Source organism: Talpa europaea (assembly GCF_964194135.1).
Source record: "Talpa europaea genome assembly, chromosome: 1".
NCBI classification, from domain to species: domain Eukaryota; kingdom Metazoa; phylum Chordata; class Mammalia; order Eulipotyphla; family Talpidae; genus Talpa; species Talpa europaea.
In genome coordinates, this window is record NC_140073.1 from 41,067,878 (window position 1) to 41,083,808 (window position 15,931).

Consider the following 15,931-nt stretch of genomic DNA (forward strand, 5'->3'; position numbering starts at 1 on the left):
ATACTGGAAGTTACTCATGGCCACATAATTTCTTTTGGCCAATAAATATGAGAAGTGACATGTACACGATTCCCCAGACCTTTTACCCCTGCCCTGGCCTCTGGTAATGGTGGAGGCCAAATCACCCTGTTTCCCAGAGTCATGATGACAGGCAGGGAGCAACGGCAGGTCTGGGGGAAACTTGTCATGCAAGCAAGAAATAACCTTCGCTGTTACAAGCTACTGACATTTAGGACTATTTGTTACTACATCATACTTTAGCCTATTTTTACTTTTCATACTTTAGCCTATACATGCTTTACTTCTCAGAAATATATACATGTCAGAAAAAGGTGCAGACATTGCCTCTTTTTTAGCTATCATAAAGCAGATTCCTTTTAACAATTTGGGATCAATGAGTACAGCTTGCAGAAATCTGCCTGAGTAATCTCCTGCCACAGCAAAGAGGAATAAGTGTCCTGACTACGGGGTCCTCTGGTCCTGTTATAGAAGTGGCCTTCCAGAGCTGCCTCTGAACCTGTCAGCCCACACATTAAGCCGCATGCAAAATCAGAGCATGTGGCAATTGTTCTGGGCTATCCAGAAGGATATAATTAAGCAATGTATTTTCAATTTCAATTCTCAACTGTGCATTTCAATTATAATTGAATCACAGGAACGAAGAGGAAGAAGGCCAGATCACAGGTTAATAGCCTGCTAGAATTTACAAAGTTCTTTTGACAAGGTTCTGGTGTCCTGAAACAGTCAATCCCCTCTTTCCCACTTAGTGGCATAAAATTCAAGGGGTCCTAGTCAAGTACAGTCACATTTGAGAAACCCCCATTCAGGTTGCAAGATTCAACTTTATAAGGAGTTTCATCTCTTCACAGGCATTTTTTTTTCTTGCACCCACCCCAGAGCCACCAAGTGCCTGGACATGAGTCCATACATGGTGGCTCCGGAGGGGCCCCCTTGGCACCTGTGCATTAGGCCATCCTTGTGTAGTCTGTACTCCTGACTGGCTAACAGGAGAAGATAATCCCCTTTGTTGTTTGTGCTGCTGACAATGATTCGAGGAAGGGGATACCTTTTTTGCAGTAGAGGCTAAATTATATAAACATTATCACATGCCCTAAATGTGCTCTTTTGGGAAGAGCTTTGGAACGTGAAGAGTAGCCTACCATACCATGGAGAAATTTATAAATGTTATTTAGTGGTGTAATTATTAATTATTATTATTGAAGTAACTGCCCATTTTAGTAGGAATCCATGTTGGTCTTGCATAAATAGCAGCTATTTGGCGTGTGCGGTGGTGCTATTTGGTAGTGTTGGTGGAACTACATGACATCATTCTACTTCAAATTAGGAAGAGAATATAAAAAAGATTTCAATGTTGCAGAAAAATGTATTTTTGCGGGATCTGTGGCATCAAGATTTCATGCCACAGCTTTCAAGCTTTTATTTTAGCTGTGCCACCCTTTAAGCAAAGGACCCCTGCCTGGGAAGCTTAATGTATAGGAGCGGGAAGCCCTTCCTCCTAAGGGGCTGGGAGCAAGCAGAACTGGCCCTACCCCTCAATTCACTCTTGTCCCCTATAGTCAAACCCCAGGGCCCTGCTTCAGCATAAAAGGAACACAGGGATGAAGCTGTCTAGGAGACTCAGCGACCCTGGACTCTCCCATCTTATTTCCGTCACAACCAGCATGGTGACCTTGGGGGTAAACATAAAAATGTCAATACTGATAGTGACAAAACAATCAGCAATTTACACCAATTGAGTACTTACAAGGTGCCCTATTTGCATTAATTAATCCCCCCAGTTAAAGGAGTGAGGTGCTATTATTACCAGTGTTTTACAAATGAGAAAACAGACTCAGAGAGATTAAGCAATTTGCCCAAAGGGGCCACAGTGTTGACCTGGGAACCACCGTGAGCTGGACCTAGCAATCTGCGCCAGTTTGGTCCAACCATCTTGAAAATGAGGAGGTATTTATAACCCTCAGGAAAAGTGTCCTTCACAGACATTTGATAATTGTCATCGTTTCATCATAGAAGGCACAGGATATAAGTCCTCCAGACACTAATAACCTCAATGTTGAATTATCTGTCAAATAGCCCCTGTCAAATGTCTGTGTGAGCCAATTATTATTTAAAAGATGGTTTGCAGGAGGTGCCAACAACTGAGTCTTCAAAAAAATCGGTGATGTGTTATTTCAAAAGTATCAGCCAATGTAAAGTACAAACAGAGAAAATACAAAATGAAGTTCAGTATGTGGCCAGCTAGTGCATGTGTGTAGAAACCAATAACTGCATCTGGAGCAATGAAAAGGACAGTCTGGTTACAAATGTAAATAAACTACACGTGTGACACACATTTATTAGACACCTGTGACGTGCTGCAGACCAATGGAAGCACCGGAATGGGCCAGCAAAGCCTCCCTCAACATGGAACTTACATTCTGGGGCAGGAGGCAAATAAAAAACAAAAAAACAGGTATGAATGTAATTAGCCAGGCGGTGGTGAGAGCTGTAAAGAACATAAACAGGACACAAGGGCAGAGAGCCATGTGGTGGTAGGTAGCCATGCTATCTGACTGAGCCTCTCTGGTATGGTGACATTTCAGGAGAGATCTGATCTGCTCTTTCTGGAGGACAGCATTCCAGCAGAGGGAACAGCAAACACAATGGTCCTGAGACTGCCAATGCAGGTGGCTGAAGTGAGAGGAGCCAGAAGGAAGGTGGGAGGAGATGCAGTCAAATTGGCATTCGCGTCAGTGCATTCACAAGCACGGCTGGTCATGATGAGGACTTTAAATTTTATCCTGAGATGGGAAATCATTGAAAAGTTTTGGGGAAAGGAGTGAGGTGATTTGATTTATAGGTTAAGGATTACTCTGCTACTCTGTGAAAGACAGGCTATAAGGGGGACAAGAATGGAGCAGGACTATCTTATAGACCCTGGGGAAACTTAGGGAGACATGCCTTATACAACGAAAACCACACAATTCAAATGGGTGAAATAAGGGCCCAAGTATAAGCACAGCAATATTCTCAGGTGGATACTATTAGTCCCATTTTTAAGTGAGAAAACCAAGGAAGAGATCAAGCAAGTATTGATAATTTGTGTAGAGCTAGGACTCAAACCAAGTAGTCTGGCTCCTCCCTCCCACTCTGCAAAGAATGTCTTGGGAAGTCTTAGACGCCTCTCTACAACCAACACTCACACCAGTTCAGGCAGAGCAGCCCAAGGAGCCACCTTCCAGAAGGACCGTGCCAGGTTGGAGGATGAAGGAAATGGACGAAGGAGGGAGCTCTTTGTGCTGGAAGGCCAGAGGGATGAGTCTCCTGGTTTCCACACACCTACTGTCCCCTCCTCCACACCCAGTCCAGATCCTCACCTGTAGATCCTGGGCCCCGAGGATCCAGCCACACAGTCCTCCCAGAGACAGGGGATTTTGCCAGAGGCTTTGTCCTTTTCGGAAGGTCTATGTGGGGAAAAGAGAAGGCAGGAAGAGGGACTGACCCGGCACAGCGGCCTTCTTTAGGAGTCATGCATCCCTCACAGCCATCCAGGAGTGTGGTGCTTGGCTAGGGACCCTCCTCCTCCCTCCTCGCCCTCTCCCTTACCCCTCCCCCTCCCCCCAGTCCTTGGCTGGGAGGAACAGAACTAATGACCTGAGTCAGAGTGCCTGAACCTGTGGCTCTGATCTCAATGCATAAGCCTCTAAAAGGAAAGCTTAGAAATCCACTCTCAACTTTCTTCTCCAAAGAGAACATGAGGGACCCTAATCTAGAACAGGACATGCAATCTATGGAGCCTCTAAAAAATGAGACAATAGGCATGGCCTGTCAATTCACAGTGAAATTAAGCTCCTGGCAGATGACAGGTGGAGCACATTGTAGTGTCACCAATAACGTGGAGAAGCTTTGACACAGACAACTGCCCCCACTCCAGGAGCAAATACCCAGAACCTTCAGTAAGTCAGAGGTATCTCTGCAGCATGGACGGAAAGCAAGAAAAATACCCCAAAGGAGTAAGGCCAGGCACCCATGCGTGTCCTGGGCTCTGGCCACACTCGGCCCAAACCTCCCTCTTCCAGCAGCAGCTCCCCACGATGAGATACAAAGATCCAGAGAAGCACACCCATCAGCAAATAAGGTGAATGACCTGTGTCAGTAAGGACAGAAAAAGATCTGGACCCTTTCGGAAAGATGTTCAATGACAGGCTTATTCTAACCAACGTGGGTTTCTGTTGCCTCCATCAGAGAGTACATTAGCCAAACAGCCTACTGGCAGTCTTTTCCAATTAACCAGTTTTGCTGGATCTTTTCTAGAGGATATTCCTAACCAGCTGATGCAAATATTATGCCAGTTGAGATAGACAAAACAATATGGAATAAAGAACATTCTTTAGGTGATTAGGTGAGTCAGTGCAAAACTGCCTCCTGACTCCAGAGTATACTTGAGATCAGAAATCAGCTGAGAAGTGAATTGACAGCTGCATTAGGTGGCAAAGTCTGCTGGTTTTTGAGTTTCACTGTAATAGCCCTAATAGGCTTTGAAAAATTTACAGTCAATTCAATCTCATTGCACCCAAACTTCCTTGCAGGTAGGATCTAAACAGTTACATACATGCTAGCATAGGGTACATCCATTCTGTTTCAACAGAGACCTAAGCTGTTCTACAAGTTTGTGCAGGTCTCCCCCACTATCCTAGAGTGTTCCTATGAAACCTCCCGTAAACCAAAGTGGCATAAAGTGAAGAAGCAATTACCATTTCCATTAATTAAATGGAAAGAACTTTGAGTGTTTCCAGACCCAAATAGAAGATACCAAATGATACCAAATAACATAAAACTAAAATACACTAATGTGTGGTAAAAGCAGGAATGTTCTGACATATGTATGACATGATACGTATATGATATGATAGAGACAGCCTGTAGAAAGTAGTGCCCTAGGAAAGAGACTGGCAGTGCCACTCTTGCCTGGGTGTGCACACTTTTTGTAACAGCTGCTGCAAAGCAAATATTGAAGGCTATTTTCACTTCCCATAAAAGTGAAAATCTGGGGGCCTCCCTGGTGGCGCAAGGGGTTAAGTCTCAGTACTATGAAGCTTTGGTTGCAGAATAAGTTTGATCCCCGGCCAAGGAGCTGACCCACATGGCACAGCAGACCTCTCCTGTCCTGCCTGCTGCTCCCCTCAGCAGTGTATTTCAGTAGATCCACCTGTTCTGCTCCCCACTCTGTCTCTGGTGAATGCTTTCACCTACCCCACAACCTCTGGCCTACACCCCAGCTCTTATATACATAAATAAGTAAAATAAATCTTTTTTTAGAAAAAGTGAAAATCCCATTCGGTTTTCTTTCGGTTAATGAAAACAGGCACGAATGTAGGTCTTTGGTAAAACCAAATGACATAATGGGAACTTTTGAAAAGCAGGGGATACTTGTGCTCTTAAACAAAGAGATGGCATACACAGTAAAATAAAGTAAGTCTAAGGAGGGCTTCTCTTTGTGCCAATGAGAAAAGTAAAATGAGAGAAAAGTTTCCCGTGTGCAGAGGACAAGACAGAAGGCACCAGGGCTCCTGCCTATACCTGCAATGATGCCATCCATCTGCTCCAGGGCAGCTTCCAGCGCGTGACTAGCATCCGAAGCCATGCCTCCTCTTGCCTGCTTAGTCTCCTCCTTCTCTTACTGAAAATTCAAATGCAGAACAAAGGTGAAATTACAGGGAGTTCCAGGTTACGTGTATAAGACTGCAAAGCCCTGTTATTTCATCACCATGCAGTGTGTTCTTGTAAGAATCCAAGTGGCTGATGCGCAGTCCCTGCCATGGCTACGGCCTCTCCCACCAGGTGTGAACGCTGTTTTCCCATGGAGATTTAACACAGGATTGGCTCCTGTAATGCAAGGTCCCTGGGGCTCTCCAAAGTCAACTGCAGCTGGGGAACAGCAATTGCCCGGCCTTGCCATCATTACATCCCAAGTCCGGAAGCTCCACCCACCACCGGGGAGGGCTCCCCTGCACTGGGGAAAGCCTCACAGCTGAGAGGACTCTCAGGATGTGCCCCGCAGCGCAGGAGTCAGTTGTCTCATATCTGTGTTTGGGCGACGCCTGAAATGCTTTCCTTGAGCAGCTGTGATCCAGGCTCAAGGAAAACTAAAATGCAAAACAAAGCGGACTCAACTGCCACCTTGACCTCTGGAGCGGGCAGGTATGCCCAGCAGGGAAGGCTGCTTGCATGCTGTATTGAGGCGAGTACTATGGAAGGAGCCGGGAGCACTGTGTCTTGCCATGTTGGCCCCATTCAAGGTGCAGAATCCCATCGTCTCAGGGCTGAAGACTTTCCCATGCACACATAGTCCAGATACCCTTGAATGTGCAATCTCTCCTCTGAATCCTATCAAGAGTGGAGGGGAACTGCCTCCCCACTGCCAGCCCAGGCAACTGCTCCCAACTCCAGACAGCTCTGCCTCTTTAAGCTTTAAGCTAAACTGCCTTCCTGAGGTCTCCTTATTTTTCTTGCTTTCTGTCTCCTTGGGTGGCAGGGAGGGACTTAGAACAGCATTTGTAACCCTGAGAAGAGACTTAGCCCATATCTGCAAAGTAGCAGTAGAGTTGTTTGCTCATACCGCAAAACCCATGCACGTCCCCAGTGGGCAGAGGGGCTGTGACCAAACAAGGCCGTGCTCCCGTACCCCAGAATGGCACAGGCGAGGGAACACAAAGTTCTCAGGGTCTCTGCTCATTTTCCCTGGGAAGCTGGGCCTGTGACGAGAAGGACATGAGCAGCCATGGAGAGGTGGTTCTGGAGATGGTGTGGATAAGGATTTTAGGACCACAAAGAACCACCCCAGACTGTGCCAGGCCATCTTAAATCGTCTGGGTTTAAGCCAGATCTGCCAATGACCATAATCTCTGAGCCTCAGTTCCCTCATATGAAAAATGAGAATAATGACAGTAACTAACTCACAGGGTTGATACCCTGATTAAATGAGAAATTAATATTTCATAGAAAATGCTTAGTATATTCTTTTGCACAGACTGCTCAAAAGTGTTTGTTGTTGTTGCTTTAGGTGAGGAGATAATCTCAGGATGTATCTGTGCCAGGATAACTCACCAGGAGAGAAACTTCAAAATGGAGTCAGCTCGGGGAGGAAGAACCCAGATAAGCCCAAGAAGCTGGTTCCCTGACGAAGGGAGGCCTGGCAAAGAAAGGAAAGCAACTGCATGTGTGGAGCAGGGAGGGCTCCCTCCGTGATTCATGGTTGCAAAGGCCAAGGAAGGCTCAGAAACAGAGAGTGGGCCTCCGCAGTCCGAGAGGATTGCACCATTGGCCAGGGGGTGAGAAAGGGAGTGTAAGCAGGGGTAGGGGCCTCACTGGCATTGCAGGGCCTGGCAGGAGTCCGGCAAGGCTACAGCAATGAACAGGATTACTCTGTAGGGAGAAGAGCAGCCCACACAGCTACAGAGCAAACAGGGTAGGCAGACCTCAGGCCTGAACAAAGCAAGTTTGGGTAGAGATGAAAGAAGAGGTAGCAAAAGCAGGGTAAAAATCAGCATCTCACCCCTGTTCGGCCATACTGGATAAAAGTCTGAAATATTCCCCCCTAAAGACTTCTCACTGTTCCGAAGTAAAAATCCAAACTCCTGACGGTGACCTTTGAAAGAAAAGCAGCAGGATCTGGCTGGCCAGCCCTAGCTGGTACTCTCCCCTGGTCAAGCACTGGTCCCCTGTTCAGTCCCCAAACACTCCAGGACCGTTTCTCCTCTGCAAGATTACACCTGTCACTCCCGGGATCTCTGTAGGACTGATTTATTCTCTTACCTCAGACCTCAGCTCCAAAGTAGCTTCTGAGGGTGGCGTCCTTGCATACCTCCACCAAAAGCAGTCTCTTAGGGCTGGGCAGTTCCACAGTATCTCACTCTTACACGTGTTTCCTTGCTCATTAGCCCTGCTAACCCTCTCTATGGAGGCAGGGGGAACATGTCTGCCTGTTCACCCAATGTGCTCAGTGGCTGCCAGAGTGCCCAGTGACTAAATGATGGCCCCATGCAGCCAACAGCCCCTGAATGCTGCTGTGCTGAGGATTGGGGAGGGGGGGGTGAATATTGCCACATCAGATCAAGGAAAAGACAGAAGTAGGAAGCCAAACCTCAAATTATCATGACACAGGTGCCAGATGTGCTGGGAGATAGGTATGCAGTTTCCCTGGGTCTTGAAGGATGAGTAGGAGCTTTCTCAGAAGCTAATGGGGTAAGAATGCCATTCTAGGCAGAGGGAGTAGGGCATGAAAGGTAGAAAAGCATGTACGGGCAGGATGTGGTTGGCAAATGTTACAATGGTTGATGAGATTACACGGGAGCATCCAGCTGCTCACCATTAGTCAAGCCTTTCATGGCATTCACGTAAATGTGACAGGGACAATTAATGAGAGGAGCTTGGCAATCACACCCACTATATCAGGGGTCTGGATGTATAACAAATCAAGTGACCTCAGGTGTAATCACAGAGATTTTGAAAAGGATTTCCTATTTCAGCAGACCGGCCCCATCTGGGGCTGACTACCAGGGTGAAAGGCAGTGGGTGTAGTTAGAAGGTGCCAGGCCCAAAGGGCCCAGGCTATGTCCCCCTGCAATAGATGGACCATAAAAGAAGACCCGTGGGCCCTCTGCCCAGTGATGAGTGTGTATTTGGCAAATACACACTGGGTGGACCGTGGGAGCTGGTGTGAAGTGAAACATGAGTCAAAGCTGTATCACATCTACAACCCAGGAGCCTGGGGCCAGTGAGATCGGGAAGCTCTGGAGCTGGAGCCTGCTCTGGGCAGCTGGTGAGCTCAGTTCTAGACTGCTGGGTCTTAGGTGGTGACAGGACACCTGGTAAGAAGAGGTCCCGGCCAGCCTCTGTCACAGGGTAGCTGTGAGGTACAAGCGGTGTGGGGTACTGAATAGACCTTTGCAAATCTAAACAGGCCACAGGGATGAAGCCTCTGGCCCCACCTGGGAACACAGACACTCTTATTAGAACCAGGACGCCACAAGGCTACCAGCCATTCCCATTCTGGCAGCAAGCAACCATTCCCCCCCACCCATTGTCTATGTCAGGGCTCCCCATCAGTAAAGTTCAATGGGTCGATTCCTGCCCTCTAGGAACTTGGCATTTCAGAGGCAAGCATGTCATTTGGCACCATTGTGTGTCCAGTGTCCTCTAGATCCTCATCCCTGAAAGGACACGTTACCTCCCACGAGAGCCTGGATTCGCAGGGATGTGGAGTGTCAGTGCACAAATCTGGGCAAGATGGGGGTTGTGGGCAGGAGGGAGCTGAAGAAGCCAGCAACTGTGTCCGGCAATAATCTAAAGGTGCTGGCAAAGAGGACCAGGATCTGGGTCAAAATCCAAAGCAACAAGCAAAGAGCAGGTGGTGGGGAAGGGAACTGAAATCATGTTCTCCACCAATGAGAGGGGCCCGACACAGCGTGGAGGACAGGGGACTACACAGTGCCCTGGGGACTCTCAAAGAGGGTAGCATCCCCAGCCCAGGAAGGAAAGGAGCAGGCAGAAGGACCGCGCTCTTAATGTGCTCAGCACAGTGACAGACGTTACATCGGTGGAAAGCCGTTCCCCTTGTCTCTGGACACCTGGGTCATGAACATAGCCCCCCATTTGACCCCAATGAGAGGGCAGGTTTCTCATACCAAGAAACTGGCTCAGCCCTAGCTACAGAGATGAGGCAGGGGATGTTGTAAGAGTTAGATCATTCATCATCCAACTCTTCACCCACTGGTCTCTCTACATGCTCGATTTCCCGTCTGTGACTGTCTGAGGCTGGGGCTGCTGCTGGTACAGGACTTCATTCTCCTCTGTGACTGCAACCAGAGAAAAAACCCTGTAGCTGTAAAACCTGCCAGTGAGGAAGGAACAGCCATGCTCTCTGTGAGGTGACATCAAGCACCTGGTCATAGATGTCACAGCCACACAAGTCAGTTCAGCACCTGGAAGCTGAATATTGTGCAGGATTGTGTATGTCCTGAAACTAAAAAGTGATCATAGTTAGCCACCCGCCATCTGGAGCACTCTGCAGCAAGCAGTGACTTAGATGCTGCATTAACTACTTTCATGTTCAGTAAAGGGAAACCTGAAATAAGTAAGAACCACTGAATAACATAAGTCTTGAGCAAGTAAACCTTAACTTATCCCACCCATACCAAATTTGAAACTTCTATTCCATTTTACAAACTACAGCATGTCCTCAAATAATTTGCTTCATTCATTGTGATTTTGTTATAAACTTGAGAAAAAAAAAAAGCCTGGCAGACATAAAATAAAATGATATTACTTGAGGACATTCTTTCATTATACTTCATTTTTGCTTAATGTCAAAGTTTCCAAGAATATTAACTATGATGAGTGAGGACTTACTTTGCTTTCTCTCAGTAAAGGTGGTTTTATGATTGTGTTTTGGACAGGCTTACACCACCTTATATGGAAGAAGGAACAGTTCTAGAGTCTCCAATACCCTACTCCTTTTAGATCTCCTGTGCCTGGAAAACAGCTGAGTTGGAGCTGGGCCCTGCATGCTTGAGGAGCTAGTGTCACCATACCCCAGACCCCCAAGCACGAACTGGGGAAGGAACCCTCGGTTAAGAACACACCACCACAGACCTCACTCATCTAGCACCTCTCCCTTCTCCCCAAATGGCCAACAGGTGGCAAAGAACTGACTTTATCACTTAAAATCATGTTTTCTACCAAAGACAGGGCAGTATGGCCTCCAGCAGGGGCAACCTAAAGGTACTCAAATAGGTATTTTAAGAAATAGGACTTGCTCTCCCTAAGTTCTGGAGAGATCATCATAAAAGGATATAGGAAACTTACCTCGTTGGGATAGCAGAGCAAGAAGTCATTTTCAATATCAACAAATGAAGACGGAGGAAGACAGATACAAAGGAAGGTGACAGCCGTGCCTAAGTTCTCAATCACACCCCATATTGACCAACATCCTTTTGAAAGGACAAAGAAGAAAGAACACAGGTTTTATAGCAGCCAGTCTTGAGTTAAAGCCTGGGCTCTGCTGAATAAGGGCAAGTCATTTAACCTCTCTGAGCCTCCACCATCTCTCTAAAATCAGCATAAAACCAATCTCATTGTTAGGGGCAAAAGTAAACAAGACACAGATTAAAGCCAAACCCCTAATTCAGTTCCCAGTAAAACAATAAAAGTGCAATTTATTTTGAGACACAAAGCCACAGGAGAAGGAGAATGTGCTATGACATTCAGGGAGGTGCAGGCCGGCTTTGTGGCAGACATGGGGGGCGGCACACATGGGGAGGAAGCAGGTCCACACAGGGGCAGCAGCTCTGGGAGAGTGTCCTTCTATGCTACAGAGGAAAGAGGATACTGGATGCATCTGGACATCTTGACCAATTGGTGAAGAATTTGTTTAATGGCAAGGAAATAGGAAACAAGCAAATGATGCAGATGTTATCACAGCACTTAGGATGGAACCCCACATGAGACTGAAGAGAAACTGCACGGTTGGTGGGGCTGGGGAAGAGCCTATGAGGTGTGCAGAGAGAAATGGATAGAGAGCTGACTCCTTATCTTCTAGAGCGGGAGCTCATAAGTCACTAGATAGTAACAACCGTAAAAAAATACAGTGGTGGAACAGGCCATTTTTTAACGATGTGGGTAAAAACACTTCAAGAATTTTCAGTGGCTGCGGCTGAGGAACCATGGGCGCAAGTAGCTGGGAAGGTGGTTGTTTTGACAAACCATATGCAATTATTTGACTCTTTAAATGGTGTAGACATACAGTAGTGATAAAAAAAATATTTTACATCAAAAAGATGAAGAGCACGTGTGTTGTGTCTACACCTGAGCAGAGAGGTGATGCATGCTCCTGTCCCCTCTTGGCTACTGTATTATAGGGCAGGCATCTGTTAGCTCCTTGCTAAGAATTTATCCAACATTATCTCACTTACTGCCCACCGCTCAAGAAGTATTCTCCCCTTTTTACAGCTGAGTAGATTCGTGTCTGAGGAAGCACTTTGCCTCTGGAAGGGGAACCCAGCAGAGGGTTTGAGCACAAGAGGACTTAACTTACTTTTTTAAAAGGATCACTTGGCTGCTGCTTGGAAAATGGACTTGGGGGTGGTGAAGAGGATTGCAAGGTGAACACAGGAAAACCATGCAAGAGATGAAGGTGCTTGGGCCAGAATGACAGGGGTAAGGGCTTTGATTCTTTTTTTTTTTTAAAGATTTATTTATTTATGCATATAAGAACTGGGGTACAGGCCAGAGTGCAGGGGGTGAGGAGAGGATTCACCAGAGACAGAGTGGGGAGCAGCAGGCAAGACAGGAGAGGTCTGCTGCGCCATGGAGGTAGCTCCCTGGCTGGCCGGGGCTAGAACTTGTGCTGCAGAGGCTGCAGATAGCTTCATAGGGTTGTGCTTAACCCCCTGTGCCACCAAGGAGGCCCAGGGCTTTGATTCTTGATATACATTGAGGACAAAGCCAGAAAGGCACACTGATAGACTGGAGGTAGCCATGAGAGAGCAGAGTCAAACCTGACTAGGGGTTTTTGTCCTGAGTCTTTAGGAGAGTGGCGTGACTGTAGGGGCAACAATGTGGGATGTAGGGGGTTGAAGGGGCTAGAGGCTGTTTTCGAGATCGTTCAGTTCAAGAGGGCAGGAAGATATGCTGAGGCAGCATTTGAAAATAAGGGTCTGATGTTCACTGAGCTGTGGGGTGGAGATAACAATTTGGGAGCCATGTGCATAAAGATGGCATATAAAATAACTGCATGAAGTTGCTAAAACAAGAAGGACAGAAGCAGTTCCAGGGCCCTCAGGTGCACTGCAGGTGACATGGTGAGGAAGGAGACGCCACAGACACTGAGCAGCAGCAGCCAGGCAGCCTGAAAAACAGTGTCCCAGACACCTAACCAAGGGTCAGGATGGAGGTACCACTGGGGTGCCGCATGCTGCTGAGTCACACCAGAGACTGTCTTCTCTCCACACCTGCTTGAGGTGAGCTCACCTGTTCCCACAGCCTCCTCTGCCCTGCATGACCTCACCCCAGACATTGCAACAGCCCCTAACTGGCTGCCCCGCCCCCAGGCAGCCCTCGCCATTAGACTTACTTATCTCAATCCTGCTTTAAAGCACTGGTGTATCCCAGCGTCACCTGGAGAACTGAAGGGCACAGAGGCCTAGCCTCAGCCAAGCAGAAGACAGCGGACCTTTGCCTCGCATGCTCACCTAGCTCCTTGGGAGCTCTGATCTTGACCAAAGTTGAAGAACTGCTTACTGAAGGCAAACACAGCTTAGAAAGTCTCAGAGTAGAATCTATGCCTTTTACCACACTTGAGTCCCTTCCAGACAATTCTAGGAAACCGTGCTTAATTCTGCCCACCTACATGTGATCTCCCATGTCACTGATTCACAGGGAAGGGATGAAAGTAGCTGTGCACAGCCATCTCCCTGCAACGCTTCCATGCCTGAACATCCCGTACTAAGTCTGGAAGAAACTTGCACAGATTTCCTGATGACCCCAAACTATTCATGGTCAGCAAGAAACTAAGCCCTGATAGATGGTAGAGTCGAGAGGCTGCAGCTAGAGGTCCCACTTCCCCTCCACGTGCTACCACCAGCCAGTTACAATAAATGGGGCTCCCCATCTCACCTCAGGGAGGCCACCGGTCACCCAGCCAAGGCCTGGAGTCACCCCCGGTCTTCCCTCACCCACATCCAGCTGCTCCCCATGTCCAGTAACATCTCCTTCTTTACCTGCTCTCAGATCTGTCCCTGCTTCAGGCCACATCATCTCCATCAGAATGATTGCAAAGGGCTTCCTGACCGTCTTTCTCCCTGCAGTACCCCCGCCCACCACACACACACACACACCCCTCTCATCCTCCACGCATGCGTGATTGTCAGAAATCTAGCCAGTACCCCCACACCTGGACAATTCCTCAGCCGCTTCCTATCACCCAGGGAACACCCAGAGAGGCAGTTAAGGACCCATGAGACACTTAGGAGCATGCACTTAAGAGTCAGCACCTGGACCCACATTCTTCCCATCACAGGCTGTGCCCTTGACAAGTTCCTTAACAACACTGAGCTTGATTTCTCTATTTATAAAACACGATGAAAACACACACATGTGTATTCAATGAGATGATGCATGTAGCAGTTCCCTGCATATACATGGGTAGGACTTCACAACTATGAAGTGCTAATTTCCTCAGCCATATGGAGCCCGCCCTAAGCACCATTATTCTAGCTATTTTCATCCCATCTGCTTTTACTCTGAGGGACCCTCATGGGTGGTGGGTTAGTCCAAGCCCCCTTCCTACTTGCTCAATCCCCACTTCCATTTCAATGTCCAATCCCAGCATCATGTCCAGGGATCGTCCTCCTGCAAGTGGTGGAAGTGACTGCTCCAGACTCAGTCCCCCCTTTACTCCCACAACAGACCCCTCCCAGCGCCTGGAGTTCTCTAGAGCCCCAGCTGCTGACAGTGTGTGACTCCTTTGTCTAGGGGGTAAGTTGAGCTCAGAGCTCAACCTAGGAGCTGGCACAGAGAGGGTCACCACCTCACATATGTTGAACGGATAAAGCTAGAGGCTGACCGGGGCAAAATCCCTCCCCATCTGTAGACCTGTGAAGCCAGAGTGGGGCCCGTGCAGGATAGGCACTCCCCTTCCAAAAGGGAGAAAAGGATGGAATAAAGAAGCCCCTGGTCTAAAGTAGAAAGAGGCTCCCGTGGACGGCAGGCAAGTCTGCCTGGGGTCGCAGGCTGTGCATAGGACCCAGAGGCCTGCCTGAGGTCCTGTGGCATCCTGAGGTCTTTGTCCAACGGGGAGAACCTGGCAGGGAAGGGCAGAAGCAGCACACCTAGTGTTGGGGTGACAGCAGGACTCACAGACACCAACTATGTATCAGGACTGAAGGACAAGGCCACAGGACAGAGGAGCCTGACACAGAGACATCCTTTTGTGGCAGAGGAAGCCCAGCAGGCAGAGGGAGCAGCAGGCTGAGAAGGCTGCAGTCAGGTGCCTTCCGTGACGTCAAGCACGGGGAGGCGGGCTTTGAGTCTTACCATCTCTGAATAGAAGCTAAAGTAGCCGAAGAGAAACTGGGCAGGAGAAAATGAAAGCATGGCCCTGAGGAGAAGGAACACGCTTCCCACATCCCCAGTCGCGCTACCAGCCCTCCTAAGAGCAAACATTTGTTAAGAACTTTCAGCTTCAGAAATGGTTTTCACATTCAAGGCTTCTCACTTCCACCTAAGCTAGATCAGGCTCCTCTGGTTAATTAGCCAGTTAAACCGCGAGCCGCAGAGGCAGAGATCCTCCCAACTGCTGAAGGGCCGTGAACCCAGCACAGGCTGGCAGTGCCGGTGGCAGCAGGCGACAAATGCAGTATTTCTTGCTTAGCATCTTTTCCCGCTGTGCCAGGTTAGTGAGTTGTCTACACTGGGCATTTCCAGCCACTCCCTGTCAGGCAAGTTCCAAAAGATCCAGAAGAACATTTGTTCTGGAGCTCTGTTCTCATGAACCTGCTGGAAGGCTTCCTTTTCCTTCCAGGCCCCTCCATTTAAAACCCAGCCCAACCTCTGTCACATGTCACTACCCTTCCACCAGCCTCCTCTGGCACATCACACCACACCCAGATGCTTCCACTTAAGCACTTACCCAAAAAGCTCAAGCCCTTCTCACCAAACCACAGCCCTTCAAACAAGGCTCTGTGACCCCCAATAGCTCTTCCACTAACATATAATAATAGCAGGGCGCTCCGTCACATAGCTCAACACCCTCCGTTAAAGAACATGACCAATAGCACCAGGTACTGGCACCTCACCTCCAGGTGATGGGAGTCTGGACTTCCTCCAGGCTTAGTTGTTCTTGCGACTCAGACGCAGGAGTGACATCCTCCCT

General features: G+C 48.2%; 1 protein-coding gene across 3 annotated transcripts in view; it reads right to left on the reverse strand.

Moving 5' to 3' along the window:
- Positions 1 to 5,671, reverse strand: part of PPFIBP2 (PPFIA binding protein 2) — a gene marked incomplete at both ends in the record, with an annotated part of 100,856 nt that extends 95,185 nt beyond the window's left edge. For 2 of the 3 annotated variants that reach the window (XM_084252791.1, XM_084252792.1), the window contains one exon: positions 5,581 to 5,644. In XM_084252791.1, coding sequence (XP_084108917.1) covers positions 5,581 to 5,644 — 64 coding nt within the window. Of the gene's footprint in view, positions 1 to 5,580 lie in introns of all 3 variants that reach the window. The other variant, XM_084252796.1, reaches the window with a different exon arrangement.
- Between the last annotated feature and the right edge of the window lie 10,260 nt (positions 5,672 to 15,931).